At 40.4% G+C, this 20599-nt stretch overlaps 2 protein-coding genes and 1 long non-coding RNA gene across 4 annotated transcripts in view; 1 reads left to right on the top strand and 2 right to left on the bottom strand.

Annotated features, from left to right (window-relative positions):
• LOC143348135 (uncharacterized) overlaps positions 1–20599 on the bottom strand; it is a 253899-nt gene that overhangs the window by 50836 nt on the left and 182464 nt on the right. The window lies entirely within an intron of this gene.
• Npf (neuropeptide F) overlaps positions 1–20599 on the bottom strand; it is a 76005-nt gene that overhangs the window by 15238 nt on the left and 40168 nt on the right. The gene's annotated exons all lie outside the window — the stretch shown is intronic.
• On the top strand, positions 573–19301 carry Np (serine protease notopleural). Its single transcript, XM_076777315.1, has 10 exons — positions 573–678; positions 7585–7904; positions 8517–9933; positions 12830–12976; positions 13219–13362; positions 13934–14010; positions 14665–14765; positions 15358–15629; positions 15702–15856; positions 16798–19301. Exons 1-10 carry the CDS (start codon positions 573–575, stop codon positions 16960–16962), a joined length of 2904 nt encoding a protein of 967 aa, XP_076633430.1. The 3' UTR covers positions 16963–19301.

The following is a 20599-nucleotide window of genomic DNA, read 5'->3' as shown; positions in this document are numbered from 1 at the left end:
ATTTCGCTAAAATGGCGACGTTTAGCCTTGGACTGTTGCTCGTTAACTGCGAAATTCGAATCGTCGAAACGTATGAAAGTTTAATCTTATTACAAGGACGATCGATAAATATTGTAATTTGTAAAAAATGACAATAGACTGTTCGTGTGTTGGTTTGTATACGACTGCAATAAATCTTTTAAAATGATTGATTCTCACGTTGAAATGTTAAAGGAAATAAATTTAAATAAGATTCGTAAATTTTATCGAGCAAAAATAAATGCCGAGTTAACTTTTGTGCAATTTACAATTGTCTAGAATCAAAGATTCGGACTCGTACAAAAATTTACGGTTACGGGTAAACAGGGAGGAAATTGGACACGTGCATCGCCTAGTTTCTGTAATGCGAATTAATTCCGGAAACGTGTAGTCGTCGGTCGAAGAGAGGGTCTCTGGTCTCGTCCATTCCGTGAGAATTTTCTCATATGTGTCGCGAAAAGAATGGTATTCACGTGGCCACGTTACCGAGCTAACGTTACGTACGAATCGTTTCTTTGCGCTAGTTACAACTTGCCGTCTTTCCTCTGTTTCAGATGTGGGATCGACAAAGACAAGCCTGGGCCGTCGTTCTTCTAGGCAACGTCCTGATGAATACCGTGATTGCCTCCCCGATCTACGTTCCTCAGTTTGTTCCAGGAAGTAAGTCCCGATATGTTTTCACTTCTCGGACAACCAGAACAGTTTTCAAACAATTACTAGACTTTTTAAAAGAAGTTGAAAACTAATTCTCTTAGTAACTCGAATTCGGGCATTTCCATTGCAGTTTTCGTACAATTACTGTAGAAGCGTACAAATAATTCAACCGTACGAGTTATAGGGTTAAATATAGGATGTTCGGTTACTGCTGCAAAGTTTTAAAGGGTTTTTTATGTTCTGGCCTACATGGAATATTTTATTTCTTTATTTATTATACCGATAAAAGCCCATTAGTGTACGATGAGAGAGAGAACAGTGTTTATAGATAAACAATGTACCTCTTCGGGAATTTTAAATCTTTAAAAGCATTCGAAGTCAGGTTAAACGTATGCTTTCTTAAATTAGGTGCAGGGCCTTTTCAAAAAAGAAAAAAAAAACACATGAACTTGTTAACTGTTCTTCAGCCTCGACTCGGTCGGACGACCGTTACAAACGTCCACGTTCTCCAACCGAGGAATAGTTAAAAAATTTCTATTTGTTTTTTGGAAATGGATACTTTTCATTTTTATAGGACCGTCGCTACGAAAAAAGAAATATATTTTGATTTCTTCGTACATTGTATGGATTGCATTGTTTAAAAAACTACCCGTTACTTACAATTTTGAAGTCTATTTTAATCCTATCTTAACAAAATGGCCTATAAGCAATCTATTTTACAATTCCAACAAAAGTTTACAGTTTAAACGTGAAATGAACTTCGACAATAAACTATATAATCTCTATTTTAAAAATTATTGTAGTAAGTATTTGTATAATATTAATTGAACTATAGGCAATTTAATTAGTTTTGGATGGTTTGTTTCTTTAGAATTTATATATAAAATGAACTATTATATTTATAGAAAAAAAGTTTTGTGTCCCAAAACTGACAGATTTCATCTTGTATATACCAAATTGATGCCTATAATCTATTCTACGATCACACAATCTATCCATCGAGAAAGATTTTATCAACATTCAAAGTGAAGATCACTCAAAAGTGTATCGATAATTGTGACGTTTACTTTACTACCTTATTTGTCAACTTGTCACCCTGGACGATATTATCAAACATCGTGAAACATCAAAATTGCAAATTATTTTCGATCTGTCGTCGAAACGGGTACGAATACGAGAGAAGTCGAACTTTGAGTCTGTTTCCTTAATTTCCCTCCTTTCGCGCGGGCTCCTTTTTCGCGATTTCTGGATTTCCCCGGAGTGCCAGCTGAGTAACGGATTGGTACGCGAATACTCGGGATGGGCAGGGCAAAACCTGTACGTATCCTCGAGCGTGCGAATGTACACGCTGTAGGCGTGTGTGCGTACGTGTGCTTACCTGTCCGCGACACAGGACGACATTGAACCTACCTTGGATCCAAGCTCGAACGGAACGTGGGCGGACTGGTCAGTTTCCTACAGAAGTGGGTCAGCCTCGGTCATCGGCGCGCACACGACTTACACTGATTTTTCCGACCCCGTCATCTTCGTTCCTATCAGTATTCCTATCGCTCCGTTCGAACGGCCGTCGTCGGAGGGAAATTAGCCGAAAATATGGTCGGCCTTTTAAAAAATTCCACGACATGGCGTTATTAAACGTTAGCGACACGATACACATTAACCGTCTTGACGACCAACAGACACTGGATTTATTTTGATCCGAGAAAAAAATCCTGAACTTCGTTATTTCGTATTCCCAGGTTTTTTATTTGCAGATACTTTATTTTTACGAATTCCCGTATCTAGTATTATTATTGTTATTTGGTAGAAATCGAAACCTTCGATTTTTTAAATAAACAAATTTTTTTTTATTATGGTACTTGTCGAATGTCTTCGATGAATTTAAGTGTCAGCTTCCAGAATATGTATGTATTTCATTTCTTTCCATACAAGGAACAAGCAAGAAACGTCGTCTGCTTTAAAAATTCGACATAGGTGCTTATTGGCCAACCTAATACTTTTACAGAATGATAGAACACAGGTCCCCGGTGTTACGCGTAAGATATTAGGCATAGTAACTGGATAATTTTACAAAATGCAAGTAAAGGAAGTATATCTTGCAATATCCAGAGTGGATCCTAACACGTGGAACCCACTTCGGTGATGGATTAGATGTATAAAACGAATGACGAATGTTTCTATAAACATTTGCTCTATCTGACTTTTGTCCCAAGGTATAACTGATTCTACTAAACTATATGAAAAGTTACATAATTCTTTGTTTTCCTTAATGGAAGATTAACAGGCGAATCTCGTGTAAACCTTTTGCAAAACATAAGTGACTTATGCATGATGCTACATTTCATTCCAACCGAGTAGCCAGACAGTTCTTGAACGGACCATCCCCTAACGGATAGGTCCTGCAGGATCCACCCACCTGCCTGCTCGTTCTCCAGATTTAAAGCCCCTCGGAATTTTATTTCTAGAACCACTTAAAAACATTCGTTTATTCAGAACCCATCGCTACCGTTGAAATGCTCGCGAAAACTAGCTACAACTTGAAAATAAAATCAAACAGGGCATATATCTACATAAATTTCTCTCGTTCCTTTTGCGACTTTAATCGACCGCTGAAAGTGTGTCTCGCACATTAAGAGCCGCTTACACTATGAATATTAATTAATAACAGCGATACAGCTCGTATTTCTCACCGTATACTTTTGTTTACAATTTTGTTCATTTTAGACAATTCTAATTTCTCAATATTCCATAACGAGATACTAGTATCATTGTTATAATATTTTACTTGTAGTAAAAGGAACCTGGAGCCCCCCATCTTACAAAAGTAGGTTAAAATCGAAAGGGGACGAACGTTTCCCGCGCAAGTATGCGCGAAACAATTCTCGCTTTTCTTTTGTAATTCCACTCCGCGAAAATTGCACGGTACGGAAGACGGCATTGTTTTAAGTTTATTTCGAAGCTTTTCACACCGTGACATTGGCGCGTCGTTCGCAAGAATACTTTCTTATCGCGAGTGAAATTCGTTCGTGCGACGATTCTCGCGTAGGCGTGCACGCGCTCTCGACATGGCCACGACAGAAATTCCGACAAGTGCGTAATGCCATCGGCAACTTTCTTTCACGGCTATGACGCATACGACCGCTTCCGTTAACACACATTCGCCACGCGGAAGAACGACGTAGCACGTAAAACGTTTTGGTCGAGGGAATTGGCCGAGTGACCCGAAATCAAAGGGCGTCCGTGGTTTTCTGTAGAATTTCACGGTCGATTTTCACTCGCCACGGCCATCAACCTCCATCGGAGCCAAGAAGAAAGTAAATATCCCGGGGAAGAACGCGTTACCGTTTTGGCACCGGTGTCGATGTAACTTTTCGATATTTCGAGAGACTTTGTTTCGCGTTTAGCTAATTACGTCAGGCAATCCGTTGTTAATTCGATTTCCGTTTACGCGAGGATGGTTGGGACTAGAAGAGGGGGGGAGAGGGTAGAAATGTCGTCGCGGAGGGAAAACTCGTTCGGAGAAACTCAATCAATTTTCCGTATTATTCGCCCTAATTGCCACTCGACGTCGCGGGTTTCGCGAGTACGGAACAAGTGGAACGATATTAATGATAATAGTGCATTTGCAGACACGTATACGTATACCTTTGGTGCTCGATACGTTGAACCAAACGCGTGAAACTTGTTTTAGCCAGCGTATTTTCAAACCTAACGTTTTAAACGATTTCTCCCTAGTTTACTTTTATTCCGAACGATTACCTAAATATTTTAGAGTCTATTATTAATTTGATCGTAACGATATCAATTATTTTTGAAATTTAAAAATATTCACTGCTGAGAGATAATTTAAATGTTGTGTTAACGAAATGATCCGACGTTATTAGCGTAGTATAAAAAACAAGCGCTCTAACGAAATAATAAATGAGTTAAGTGAGCCGCGAAATCGAATTTATCGAACCCTGTAAAGTCCACGACCCGCGAGTTTTACGAGCCTACGTTAAACATACAAATAGGGGCAAGTACACTATTTCATTAAAAGTTTGACTGGACCGATCGTGCGAAACTGCCACAACCGATTTAATGGAACCAGATGTCGATCAATGAACGTAGTCTACGAATACTTTATGCTATATAAATACGTTAATGTATAATAACATACGACTTATTACACGATTGATATTTTTTACACATTTGTACGTATTTTTCTAGAAACACAATTAACTTAATAATACAATAAGTCTCACGAACCTACCTGATAATTTAAAGCCAGTGAAACTCAATGAGAAAATGATTGTACACTATAAACGGTTAACCGACATTTTTATTTATATTTGTTTTAAAAAGTGCATCATAAATTTCGAACGTGAAATTAATTTTACTTGGAATTCGGTCGTCCGCGTGCCCGTAAGTTTGTCACCTCTGACCCGACGTTTTAGAGGCGGCATTTAAAACGAACAGATGTGTTTGCTTGTTTTCGTCAAGGCCTTTTGATGGTACGTATGCCGCCATTGACGCATTTCCCGTATGCGACCACCGCCGAGACACAGGTGTGCCTTATCTCTGACGATGTAGCTCGACACAGGTATGTCGATTTAATCGTGTCGAAGAACTTTAGAATGCGTAGCGATGGTTTCGTTAGCCGGCCAACGCGAGAAAGGACGAAGAAGAAGTAGTGGAGATCGTGCGATGTCTTAGAGGGAAACGGTCTGTTACATTAGGCTATGACTGTGTCCCACTTTTGGGTCGGGCAACTAGCTCATACATCGAAACTTAACGGTACCCAGATGCTTCGCCTCGACTGACATCAATTCGTTCTTCGATAACGCCCTGATGAACTATATGATTTAACCTGTGTTCGATAATAGATAAGAAATTCACCAATACTCTGGGAACGATTAATGATGATTCGACAAATAATGGACGAAGTAACTTATAGCTTGCGCGAAATAATTAAAAGCCATCAGATATCCGATAAAATGGGTGGCGCAAATAAGGAATTGACTCTTGGACTCTTTCTATCGAACTGTTAACATCTCTAACAAGTAGAATCAGATTTGAATAACTTTGAGAAATACTAAGATAATGGGTATAAAGCGGATATTTACTGCTGTCTAAATTATCAACAAGATAATTTATAATAACTACAAAGATTAACGGGGCTAAACGAGAGCCTTTCATTCAAAATTGTTCAATTTTAAAATATCTTTCGGATTATTTGCTGACGATATTTATTCCGTATCCAACGGACTCCTGAATACGCAACGCCCTGACCCACATGTGGGTCAGCGGGCAGTCAATGTGTTAAATACAGAATTAAACTGGCCTAGATTATGGATATTGGGATTTTCGGTTATTCTAAAAACAAAAATCGAACGTGCATAACTTACAATTCGATTTCTCGTTCAATAAATATTTATGCCGATATTACTTATAATTCACAACTCTGTTTTGTTCGTATCATATGTAATGTTAATAAACTACACAAAAGTACAGCCAAATATTGTTCATCAAATGCTAGAATTCGATTTTTGTCCAGGCAACAATAATTGAATATAAGAACTCCCACATTGCACTCTTTTAATTATTGAATCTATAAACAAAAATAGAGATCCTTAGAATTCGTTTGTTTCTTTTCTCGCGGTAGAGTATTAAATAATAACATAAAATGATACGTGTTTCTGACTGAAAAAATGTGATACGTCTCGCAAAATATTCTTTAAACGTTATACTCAAATGCTGTTTTCGCGCAGAACGATCTCGGGAATAAATACTAGTAAAACTAGAGTATTTAAAAATCACATAAAACGAAAAATGTCAAAGAGTTGAAAGAACAGCTATATCAATTAAATCTGAACTAAATACTATTGAAACGGCTTATGTTAATCTGAGTCACGTATCGCTGTTAGACGCGACTATCGCGAGTCTGGGGTTTATCGAGCGAGCGTTTAAAATTTAGATGAAACTCGGAGACACGATTCCCCCTCTACGCGCGTGCCTTATTTCTCCTATCTTATTTTCCGTGGAAACTCATAACTGTACCAGAGGGGCGCATGAATCATTGCCCAAGCAGGCTTCCGTCGTTCCGTTAGCCGCCTTTGACGTTCTTACGCTTTTGTCCGCGATAAACGCTTCCACCGTTAACAGATATTCGAATTCTATCGAACTAATTACACCTCATCGCTGCCTATCATCATCTCGATGACTGACATAATCAGAAAGCAGAAGCGATCTACGTGCCCCGGCAGCGGGATTCGCGGCTTCTTTCGACGCGATTATTAATTGATCTTGCTGCGCCCGATATCTTCCATTATGCACACAGGAGGCTGATTAAGTGGAGTTAACAAACGATGACGATACCGAATCGAAGTACATATCACGAAGATAATGTAGAGAGATCGTGGAAGACGGACACGTTTGATCCTTTCGATTGTCGCGTCTTTCAGAGACAGATCTTGTTTAGACGATCATCTTCGAAGGCGTCTTTAGAAAGTAAGGAAAGAATCTATGAAAAGGAACAAGACACTTTGATTTCGTATATAACAATTTCAAATAATTTTCAATATTGCACGAACAATTGTATTGTTACCGTTACAAATGCATCTGGAATTTATTTAAACAAATATTACGCTTGTAGTGTCGTTATTTAAATAGCACCCCAAGAGATGTATTCCTCTCTCGGTCCGTAAAATCGAATAATTATGGAATACATATTCTTGACTCAATATTGGAGCAATCTTTTCCAAAAATTCCGATCGTAGATATTCCATCCATGACCAAGGATAATCTCTCGATGTTCCCTTCCCGTCTTTGTCGTACGAACGTAACGATGGAAGGCGACGTTGACTACCAAGGAATCGGTTTGTCACGGAATTATTCTCCCGCGATTTCACACAGTCTCTGTTCTCTTCGCAGGTACGGGAAGAAACATTAGGAACTTGCCGTGCGTGTCACGCAGAACTGGCGAAACCGGCGTTTGCATGTTCGCGTTCACATGCGCGAAGGCGAACGGCACGCACCTCGGCACCTGCATCGATCGTTTCTACTTCGGTAGCTGTTGCAAGATCGACGACGAGCCGGACATTTTTCCGCAAGACAACAGTATCGACGACGGGTCGCCGGCAAGGCCGTTCGTCACGACCGGCGGGCCCATCGAGAGCAACGACATACCCGAGTACTTCTCAAGGCCGAAGCCGATCAGCGAGAAGAAACCGCCTGGGACGCACTCCACCGAGGCAAGTGGACCGCAATTTCGTATTTATCGAGGTTTAACTCGGTTCTCGGATTCGATTCACCGTTAGATGAGAAAGTCGGTAGAGGAAGTTGCATACCTCCTAAATAGAACAATACGACTTCAAACTCGACGCATTCTTCAAACGAAAACTAACATTAACGCATATACTTGACCCTCTTAAATTGCTCGGTAACAATTTTTTGGAAATAAACATCGTCGATCCGTTTTTATAGGTCAATTGTACAAGTACATCGAAATTAGGTTTTGCAGCAGTATTCTTAGACTGGCATCTTCGTCTCTTACACGCATGCGTATGTTCTGATTATATTTTATCTTTCGTTTTATCGATCTTACCACAATACTTTCGCATATATTATCGGCGTTAAACTCGTACAATATTATTTTTTATTTATCGATAAACATGTACTGTCTCACTCGTACTTGTACACTATAATGGCGATTCACTATGAACGAAAAGAAACTTGTTTCTTATGAATCGAGGACCTTGTTAAATAATGTTTGCTCTCTGAGAATGTTTGATCCGGCTCTACAGCAAACGAATGCAATTTTCCGCTGAGAATAATCGTCTCTCTTTTTTCCTGTTAATCTTTAGGAAACGAGCAGCGCTTATGGTACGCAAAACACTCACACGCCACCGACCACGATAAGGGAAACGACGAAACTCGCGACGAAGAAGCCAATACTCACGACCGTCGAAACGTCCACGCAACCGGTTCGGTTATCGACCTTTCAAACCGTGCAAAACGTCTCGAAGGAAGATTTGACCACGGAAAGTCCGCTGAGAATCACTACTAGTACTGTTCAACTGTCGCAAAAAACATCTGCCACGATAACGGAAACCACCAGTACCACGAATAAACCTATACCGACTACCTCGATTACTCAAAGGCCAACGACGTTGGAAACCGTGACGAAAGTACCATTCACCACGCAAAAGTTCACCCAAACGACGAAACCGATCACTAAAAAACCAATCCACTCTTCCGTGTCTCATAAACCGACGCGTCCAGCGACGCACAAACCGAGTCTCACTACGGTCCCCAAACCGGTGGAAACGACGACGTCGAAACCCCTTCAATCGAGCACCGAGAGAACAACCGAATCAACAACGTCCAGAACCGTGTCCACGACCACTCAGAGGACCATCCCCGCGACCAGATTTCCCCCAAGAAACACAACGATCGCGAAACCAACTACTCATCCTACCACCAGACGACCAGTCACCAGTACCAAGAAACCAACGACTGGTACCAGTACGAAGAGACCATCCAGCACCACGAAGAAACCAACCACGCACGGGAAAAGACCCACCACCGTTACGAAACCACCTGCAACTTCCAGTTTGGGGACCACGTTGCCTGTGACCACTTCGAAACCGGCTCCAACGACCGTCAAAGATCAGCCAAACATCGCGACAACCGTCGAAAGCACATCGTCCTCGACAGCGTCGAAACCCTCGACGTCTTCCTCCGTCCTTTCGAAACCCACCACGCCCGTCACGACGCGACCTGTTCAAAAAATCAAGCCAACGACGATCAGAACGACGACCTCGAAACCGTCCACGACGACCGCGTCGAAGCCAAAACCGACGAGGATCGCCACGACTACCGCGAAGCCGGCGTCCAAACCAGAGCACACGTCCACGACCGAAAAAACGGGAACTCTGTCCTCGATCGAGACGTCCACCGTGGCTGTTACGAAACGCAAACCAACAACGGAGGCTACAAAGCCCACGAAACCATCGAGCAAACCTACCAGCAAACCAACCGCGACGACGCCATCGACCGTCTCCGCGTCCACCGTGACGGAAGCTGATCTCGTGTCTCTGACTTCCTCCGACGCGACCACGTCCACGTACGTTGTATCGACGAAGGCGCCGGTCGCCAATCAAACCCTGGAAGAGACATCACCGACGACTCATTCGCCTGGATTCGTTACGTGGACGTCGAGTTCGGACGATGCGATCACCAAGACACCGGAGATTTCTTCCACGGCGACTACTCAGCTGGGTGAGTCAAAATTAAAGCTACGATTGTTTATACGATTCTTTAACTTAAAAGATTTTACGAATGAAGTATGATCCGCGGAACCGTAACAGAAGATACAGTAATGATTCTTAAATCGAACATCGCTTCGTGTCGACATTTCTACACATTTGCTTCAGTAGTGTTTCCATTGTTTAAACCGATGTTATAAGTCCTCTTTTGAAACGCTGTCCAATACCCTCGTCGTTTCCTATTTTATGGTGTCTACGTCCCCTAAACACCCTCCCTGCATGACATTTTTTTACGTTTAGGAATAAGGAAAAATTACACAGGGAAAGATCAAGAGAATACAATGGATGGTCGAGGACAGTAACGTTGAAACGAGCAAAAAACAATGTGTGGGCCGATGCGTTATCGTGGCAGAGAATAAACCGATTTCCTTTCTATATTTTCGTCCCATTCGACGGGATGTATACTGCTTTGTAAGCGTTTAACAACATCAACGTAAAATGCAGCATTAACCCTTTCAAGACGCGGGGAGGGTTTCTTCCATCGTATAAACGAGATCCAATACAGCATAAACCAGCCTACGCGAGCACTTTAACGCGTTATTGTAACTACAAAAGTTGACGTAGAAGCGCACTTCTACGCGGGGCATACTTAAAATAAATTTCAGAACCATAGATCCTCTGCACTTTATAACCGAAATCATCTATCTACGTCTTATTGTTTCATTTTGTTACTTTTTCCACTTTCTTTTGATAGAATACAATTGTTCCCTTTATACTTATCTTTACGTGTCGTAGATAACAAATCATATGATCGATTCGAGATAAAAGAATTTTTGATTTCGTACGTCAACGTCCGAAAATCAAGATGATCAAATTATTTGGTTCGCTCTGTATCGTTTGTTCAATCGGCGCGTACTCGTGTGTATTTTGGACGAGGACAGTCGATTCAGTATGCATTACTTATTCGCGTGGCAAACGAAAACGGTTCCCGTGGATCGGTGAAATCAAAGAAAACGAATATCCATTGTGTAACGTGACGCTTTTGTCGTCAATAGGAAATCATCTCGGCAGCAATTCACGTCGAGGAGCACGCTTCCTGCATTAACTAGTATCGAGAAAACCGCGAAAGCTCCCATTGAGTTTGATTGATTACGTGCTGATCCACCTTACTCGCGCTTTCACCTGCACTTTTAATAAATTCGCCGGAATTTTTTCGTTTCGAGATTAGAAAATAACAGTGTTGCGCCTTCGCGTGAGAATACAGAGTATCCCAAAATACAGGGTCCGACCTGAGAGGCAATCTCCTTCGAAAATCTAAACAAAAGATACAGAATATTGTTTTTTGTTTCACGTATCTTTCTAATCGAAAAAAAATCGTGTTTGTAGATACGAGAAACGCTTGTGTGAAATTTCAAGCAGCTCGCGAAAAATGCTAACGATCGCTGAAACTGTTTGTTTATTTGGAAAATGTAAAAGTGAGTAACATCGGAGACAAAATGTTTGAATAAATCATTATCCAACTTGGATCAGAAATACGGTGGGTCGGGAGGAGCAGCACTACGCAATTTGGGTCGCGGTTAGAAAAGTTTTCAAATATGTAGCGCATAGTTTGATAGATCCTGTAGATTGTCCGACGGTCTCGATACCGAACATCTTAATTACTTGCGACAGGCTGGTCGCCATAAAGAGCATTTAATCTCAAAATGGATTGCTCGGGCGCTGATGACAAAAGGACAATCAAGCCCGCGTTATTCTCAATGTTGCGTTCGCAATTTCCGCGTACGACGCACGGATCGCGATGCACGTATCCACCCCGTCGATTAATGCACATCGATCGCGTACGAACGTCACCGGGCAAACGCGTCCACCTGTCCTTACGCGGAATAATTGCGTTCGAGACGCACGTGCGACAGAAACGCGAGATAGAATTTCTGTAGGCCGGCGTTAATCGAGTTCCAAAACGGGCGTTCCCAATTAAAGAACCAAAGGTCGCGTTGCCCCGCGTATCGATAGATGATGAAATTCTGTTACGCGCGGAACGCTGTAACGGTTTAAACCGTCCACCGTAATCTTTCCTCTCGAATGCTTCACGGACAACATTCACTCTTCCCTCTCCTCGTCTTTCCCGTTGTAATTTAAACGACTCGAATTATTTTCCGATAACTGCACTTCGCTCCAGTTATCGTCGAAAACAACCTTCCAACTTTCTGTATACATATACGTATACGTATATGCATACGTTTCCTTTTTTTATTTTGTTCCGATCCAACGCGCTCATGAATCGCAAACTGATTGGCGATTGTACCCCGAGTCGAAATTCTCGCCTTCTTGTTAGCTTTCACAACCTACGTCCTATTGTTTCTATTGCTAGATAAAATTAATTCTAGAGCAATGTCGTTCGGCTCGATCTCAAAAACTTTTCGTCGAAAATACGCGATTCAAATACGTAACGATCCTGCCCGAGTATATTTCGATGCATAAATATTTTATTTTGAATTAGTAGCATTTGGAAGTATTAGGCTGCTGCACGCGAACGAGCGAATCCACAAATAAATAATTAAATTACTGCAATTTTATCGATGTGAATCTCTATTTAACAAAATGGTCTTTTTTAATGCAACATACTACTTACGTTAAAATGGATCGAACTATAGAGTTTCGTTAGAATAAGATTAAATTCAACATCGTCCCAACCTAAAAGCGAAAGAAGCGATAACAAGTTCCAGTTTGGGGCTGAAAGTGAGATGGCAGACATATTTAAAACATTTCGCTCCGTCGCTTGTGTCCTCTCTCTTGACGATATTCGACCCGTTCGTATATCTTGGTCGAAATGGTTGATCGAGAATTTCGATTTCGATTTCAGTATAATTTTATTCGTACTTCGATAATACGTTTTCAATGTCTTCCAGATCAAACTGAAAGCGATTGGACGCCTCTCACCACTCCGGACGGTTGGATCATGATTCAATCCCTTACTACTAAAACGCCGCCTCAGATTTCTGAAGAAACGACGGTTAAACCGATTCCTGTGTCTACCTTGCAACCTTCGACTTCCGGTACGGTAGTAACCTCCATTTCAACAGACTTTTGTAAATGTTTTCGTTACATGAAATTGATTGTGTTATGCATTGACTCTAAAGCAGTGCTGGGCAAACGTTGTTTAGAATAACGAATTTTGATTCACTATCACTATCTTTGTTATTTCTTAAAAATTAAACAACAAGGACAAAGATAAATTTGTATAAATACTTTTGCGCTATTTTCTTTTCAGTTTACGATGAATTTATGTCTTTTTTAGCAAAACCTGCAACAGAGACAGTCACTGAGTACGTCACGAAGAGGCCCACTATATTCACAACTCTGTCATCGATCGCTAGCGTAACAATAGACACAGAACTTCCGGTTCCAATGGAAACACTGAACATGTCCGATTATAAGCAAGGTGACCGTATCGCATAAAATTGTTTAATCCTCCTTTATCAGCAACGAGTCTTAATCGGGCGATATTTCGATCGATACGAGACGCGAATCTTTTAAACATAATTTAATCGAATGCTGTAACAAAACGGGAATCTATTATCGATAATACAGAAATCTGGAAGTTATTCTGCATGACTTGAGAAATCTCGATGAATTATACGATTACGGATGGAAGATAAAAATAAGCAGCCGAGTGCGGTTATGTAAGAGAGAACGAATGAAGATTATCTAAGAGAAAAACGTCGTCGAATCGTTAATTATTTTGCATTTACGAGTCTGTCGTAGTAGCGAGCGTCGAGAAACATTGGCGACGTATCGAGTCACCGAACGAAAACGGGAATCGTATGCACAAGTCGGGCGAAAAATTAATTAGAGCCGCGTTGTAAAGAAGAGAACGTTCGGATGGCGCGCTCGCGACGATACCGGTTCATCCGGTTCGACGAACGTGGAAGGCTCGTTCTCCAACATGGCCGTCCCAGCGAGGCACGGGAATTTTTTGAAAGGACTTAACTCAACGATGCTTATTCTTGCAGTGTGCGGAAGAAGATTGTTTCCGGAGTCTCGAATCGTCGGTGGCAGTCGCAGCTCGTTCGGAAAATGGCCCTGGCAGGTGAGTACAGCCCGAACCAATTTCCCAATAATTTTTCAGCCTCGCGTGACCGTTGAAACGAGAACGATCCTTTTATTCGACGATAGGTTAAGAAACTGCATTTAGGGGATACCGAGAAAATAATCATTTTTCCGATACAATCGTTTTTCTCTGTTTAATAAAGGACGAACTAGAAATCGAAAATACACTTTACTTCCAGTAGGTTCTGAATTCGAAACGCACTTGCCATGTAGTACGTCAATAGATTTTATGTAATACACCCTACACGTGACCTACGCTCACGCAATCACCAGAATAAGGTTCCATCGAGCACGTGGAATTGGAGAAACGGATAAGTAAACGCCACATTAAGTCGAAAGAACCCTTCGAGAGATTCTGAAAGACCGATGGTGTAAAATATTAATAAATTTTGTGAGGAATTTAATATGTTTAATGGTACGTTTAAACAGTGCTATAACGAGGTTAGAGGAATTTAAACTTTTCGTCTATGGTATCTAGAAAATCATTTCATATGCAATAACCTAATAAAAGGAATGTTCTACGTTCTATTCTTGGATTTTCAATCGTGCCTCAAGGCTCCATAATCGACACGCCAATCGGTAAGCACGATCGAGCATAGTTCTTCGTTAAAGGAGATGAATGTTTTCCTTTCAGATCTCATTACGACAATGGAGAACGTCGACGTATCTGCACAAGTGTGGCGCAGCTTTGCTCAACGAAAATTGGGCCATAACCGCAGCGCACTGCGTGGAAAAGTGGGTATCGTGTTTATCATCGTGATGAATCTCAATCGATACTCCTTCCCAATACACGACAATCCCATTTCATATCTTTCTTTCCTTTACAATTTATTAATTCCAAGAACGTTTCAACGAAAACCTGATACGCGTAACTTGTAATACATGTTTCTACTTTTCTCGCCATCGTACCGAGAATGTGTATCGGTTTTCTCACATCTCCGAGCCTCGTTAAAAGTTTTTACACTCCGATTTTGTACATTCAGGTACTTTACGAACTCGACGTTGCTTCCTTATTGCGCTCACACTTCGGAGTTCACTACCGTGAACGAGTTCAACAGACATTTTCATATTTCGTCACCAAATGACCGAAAGGGATGTCAATCGTGTCACAATTACAAATCGTTTTTCATTTTAAAATTATTGATAATCAAATTAGTTAAATTATTTTATTAATTTTGTTTAGTATTCTCTTTAATGTTACCACAAAAATGTGCAATATAACGAATAGTTTATGCTGCTTGTTCGAATGATCTTTCCTATGACTATAGGAGATTCAAGTTACTATTTATTGCATTATGTGGGTTTCTAACGTTTCAACAATTCACAGCGTACCGCCGAGCGACCTGTTACTGAGAATCGGCGAACACGACTTGGCAAACGAAGACGAGCCGTACGGTTACCAAGAGAGAAGAATCCAAATCGTAGCTAGTCATCCACAGTTCGATCCTAGAACGTTCGAATACGATCTTGCTCTGTTAAGATTCTACGAACCCCTGTTGCCTTTCCAACCGAACGTTCTGCCTATTTGCCTGCCGGACGACGACGAATCTTACGTCGGCCGAACAGCTTATGTCACCGGCTGGGGTCGACTTTACGACGGTACAGACAGCTTATTTGCTCCTCTAAGTTAGCCTGATCGAGAACGCATGCTGATCGAAATTTAATTTACAGAGGGACCGTTGCCATCCACGCTTCAGGAGGTAGCTGTACCAGTCATCAATAATACAATGTGCGAGGGCATGTACAGAAACGCGGGATACATCGAGCACATTCCGCATATTTTCATTTGCGCCGGTTGGAAAAACGGTGGATTCGACTCTTGCGAGGTACGCGTGAATTTTATGCACAGGATATACAAATCTACAGCAACATGGATATGATTTACCGTAGTCACAGTTCTTGAAATTCAAACCGAGGCGAGATTCATTTTTACAAACGGGATCAAGTATCTGATTATCCAAATAGTTTGAATATCTGATCGAGGGAATTTAATTTCTTTATGTTTAGTCATTAAATATTCGTATCTAAATAAGAATTTTCTCTATTTGTGCGCTCGTAGGTCAAATTTACTCACAAAAAAAAAAACACTCATTATCCATAAAATATTTTCACGTATATTTTTCTTATCTAAATCTTCAAATAAATGTATTTTCACAATAACAAAGTGATCGATCGATAAGAGACTACAAAGGTTCCACCTACAAGATTTCGAACTTTGCAGTCGTAATACCTTTTACGATAACAACCGTTTCCCTTGTAAAAGAATGTCTAGACCGACGCTCAGTGGGACAAAAGTACTAAGAATCTTAGTATAAATTATAATGACCATGAACAAATATATCGTGTATACCATGGATACAATTTTATGAGATACTCTACTACAGCTACTTCAACAAAGTTTTTCTTGACGTACACAATTATCATAAATGCATATTGCTAATGACATAAAGTAATTTTCTAATTTTTAATATAACTGTCTTTGTACCATTTTTAAACATTTCATCCGACAGTGTTCACCGAATCGTATTACACAACGTAAAGACCGAGTTTGACTCTTAATCTTTTTGGTTTTTATCTCTTCCTATGCTCAACCACGAGGCGATACGCAAAGAACCTTGTCCCTTTTCGATAAGTATATTTGGACACGTGTAGCTCACATTTAACACGTTCGCGGATCGATTCATTGAGCGTTTCCATTTTATCCTGTCTATGTATATAAAAATTATTTTTAGCTAGCAGATTGCTTAAATTCGCTGTTTTCCCGTAGGGCGACAGTGGAGGACCGATGGTGATCCAAAGGGCGCGCGATAAAAGATGGATCCTTGCCGGAGTGATCAGCTGGGGGATCGGTTGCGCTGTACCGAACCAACCAGGCGTGTACACTCGAATCTCCGAGTTCCGTGAATGGATCAACCAAATCTTGCAATTCTAACCCAAAGGATCGCATTAATTTGGAACGACGATCTAGTGAAAACCACGCGAAGGAACGCGATTCGAACGTACACGGAGGCAAACGTGGCAAACTTACAAGCACAAACGAAACAGCAGATGAATTCTGTACGCGTGCAATATTTTTTATGAAATTCCGCGCTACATCCGATAAAGTTAATTTATTGCCTATCGCGCGTGAATTATACTATACATGATACATTTGACGACATCGTTAGTACGTCGTGCGACGAATTTTGTGTTTTTCGCATAGGTGGGTTATCGCGTTACGTGTGTGTCGCACACACACTTTCAAACGGCGACGGGTTACTATCGCCACCTTCTGCTCGTGCCACAACCTCGTTGCGACCGAATAAAGAGGTCGATAGACTAGTGCTCTGCAATGCGATAAAGTGATGTTATCACGAACGTTAAACGGCAGCGATGCACCAATGGTGCTACTAGTTCAATACTCCGATTACGTGTATTAACAACACGCTTGTACCAACTCGACTTGCATCGCGAGCTTAGTAAAGAGTATCGATTGATGGTAATCGATCCCCTGTAGGTCTCTTTTCTATCGAGGATAGTTTTTGATTGGAGGAAAAAATATCTTATTCCAGAAATTAGATAGAAATTAGAAAATCGCGAGAGGATGTTCGACGACACGAAACCGTCAACTCCAAAAAGTCGACGATACTTGACGATTTCCGGTCTCTTGCAATTCTATTCTCACGTCTTCCGTCCCATCAGCCGCTAACGCGTTGACTACCAGTTTTTCATGTCAAACGTAGAAATATTCGATAATTAAATAGCGTACCTGTTATTCCACAGCATTCCTAATAAAAGTAGCGTTACTTACAATTTTACAGCATTGCAACGCGCTGTGAGTTTAAAGCGCTGGTCACCAATGACCGTCATGGCAGTCAACGTGTTAAAGACCGTTATTGTGGTTGTGTTCTTGTTTCGTTTCTGATCACGTTAACGCCATATACGTACGACTTATAAAGATAATATGTTTATTCTTTACTATACATACGATCGAATATCGAATAGAAAATAGTATATTCGGTATTCGAAGAAAATTAAATAACTATTTAATATCTGACAGTACGAATAAATACAAAATACGAGTGAATGTTGACGTTTGATCATCAAAGAAGACAATACGCCTCGCGACGCAACGCATAAAAATCTGGTAAAAACGTGGTTTGAGTGATCTCAGCGCAAGGGAACATTACTCGAAACTCGGTGCTGCTTGCGGTAATTTCCGTGAAACTTATTTTTCGCGATCGTTCCGACTGTACCAAGCCAATCTTGAGCAGGAATACGTCGACAGTAAACAGGCAAAAGCGTGCTGGTGCACTTTGCCAACTCGTTGCGCGCAATCGAGCATTCTGACACGAGTTGGGTGCGAACAGTGGCATAAATCGTGTGCATACGAAATTTAACGAGAGTTCGTGCCGAAAGACAACAATTTACAGAACCGATGCTATGTTCTGTTACGTACAAGAAATTGCTTAAATCTTATTTAATTTAATTTATACGAAAAATTCATACATATGTATATATACGTGTATATACGTATGTGTGTATGCATAGATACATTATCATGTAAACTCGTATAGATAGGCGAACGTGTATACGCGAATAAATAATTTATTAACGTACGTGTTGCAGTCGGGGCTGCAAAAATACGAAATCCCCGAGCTTGTAAATATGTACTCGATCGATTGGTGGTGCGTGCTGTACTCTAATTACACTCTGATATTTTTTACTGTTTCACTGCCCCTCACACTTCTACCCCTCAATGTCTCTGTATTTACCAATCGAGCATTAAAGAGCAGGAACGACGTCCCTCGTAAAAATAAAGCTCTCTGATTATCCTGTTTACCTAACGCGAATCGTCTAATCAGAACCGTACGTGTCCAGCAGCCGACAACGTGGGTGTTGTTATTTACGATCCATACCTAACCGTGAGTTCGATCGTCGCCCACTGGAAACGCCCACGCGTTCACCTGTGGCTAAATGGCTAATGGAACATCGACAAAATCCCAAAGTAACAGGATCACCGTGCTCGACGAGGTTTTACACGATTGTCACACGAACGACGCGAAACATTTAACGAACCGAGAAACTAGATTGGAAAATTTCACGGTAAGCCACATAATTACATTAGAATCTGTAATCGTAACAAACCATTTTATATTAATATAATTATTAGATATTTTCGACTCTCTGTTTGCGACCGTTTTCAAAACAATCGGCGATGAAGTTGTTTGTACATGTATATTCGATATAAATGACGAATTTATTATTGCAAAACTGCAACAGAAATTACATAGACCGAGTGCAGTTGTTCATCACAGTTTAACGAGCAACTTTTTCAGGCCAAAAGACAAAGACTATCGATCGTTGAATCACCAATATTTAACAATGTAAAAATCCAAAATTGAAAGTATCTGGTAAATTAAAATCGGCGTTCTCCGTCTGAATAGCATGAATAAACTCTTTGTGTCAAATATGAAACCTGTAACTATACATATAATTTAATTGCGAGTGCATTTATGGAAAACTATTTGACCATAGAAATTTTATCTTAGACAATGATAAATTATTTCTATTTTCAGATCGAACACCTGCGTCGCAGTTGATACGTTTCTTATGTCTAGCGTGTAATTATACGGTTCGCTAAACTTTATTAGCGCTTTTATATCATTCGATTTGTATAAATTTGTTCTCGGAAACGAGACGATTTCTTAAAACTTTCTATCGTTCGTGTGGAATATCGAATGTAAAAAATCTGAATAAAATTCGAAAACTCTATTCTACAGACTTCATTATTGTTGCTAGATGCGCGTGAAACAACTTGATTCTATCTGTACCGGAGTCGTAAAACAGGAACGTCGAACGAGCGCGATCCACTTCTAATTGGACTTCAGACGGACGTCAAACTGTTCGTACCGTTTGTATAAATGGAAGGCATCTTGTATGTGACACCTCAATTTCCTCGAATTCAACCCTAACTTCGATTGCTTGGCCCGTTACAGACTTCTCCGTTTACTTCGCGAATGCCTAGGCCTCTAAAGGAACGATACATTTCAATCTGAAGTGTTCGATAAAAGTTTTGTCTCCTTTAAAATTTAAATACTTTCCAGTAAAATACTAGTAATCATGTGACGTAACTACGATAAATAACAAAACGATCGACGCGGGTAACTTAAAAACGAAAGCGTGTCGATCGAATGGTTTGCAAAAGTACTTTTAATACATTTTCTTTCCCAGCATAAGTTTCACGCTCTTAACTAACTATATAATAAAAAATAATTAAGCTATGAAAGTTTAAATATTAGTTTAAAACCTAATAAAGGTATATGCAGTCGTTACCGTGCACTACTAAGGTAGGTAAAAGTTAAAATTAAACACGGATAATTGAGGTCATGAGAGCGAAAGCTGACCCACGCATTTTCTATATGCGGGCCACTCAAACAAAATCAGTGTAAATGTAATCTATTTTCGATGTTTTTATATCTGTACATTTAATATGTACAGCTTTAATTTCTTAATTTCTTTAAATTTCTAGTTAGCAATTTACGATCTTTACATAATACAAATCCCTTTTACTACTTTGACACCATTCT

This window comes from Colletes latitarsis, chromosome 11 (genome assembly GCF_051014445.1).
Source record: "Colletes latitarsis isolate SP2378_abdomen chromosome 11, iyColLati1, whole genome shotgun sequence".
Classification (NCBI taxonomy): Eukaryota; Metazoa; Arthropoda; class Insecta; order Hymenoptera; family Colletidae; genus Colletes; species Colletes latitarsis.
Note: the sequence above shows the minus strand (reverse complement) of the source record. Positions and strands in the feature narration are given on the sequence as shown.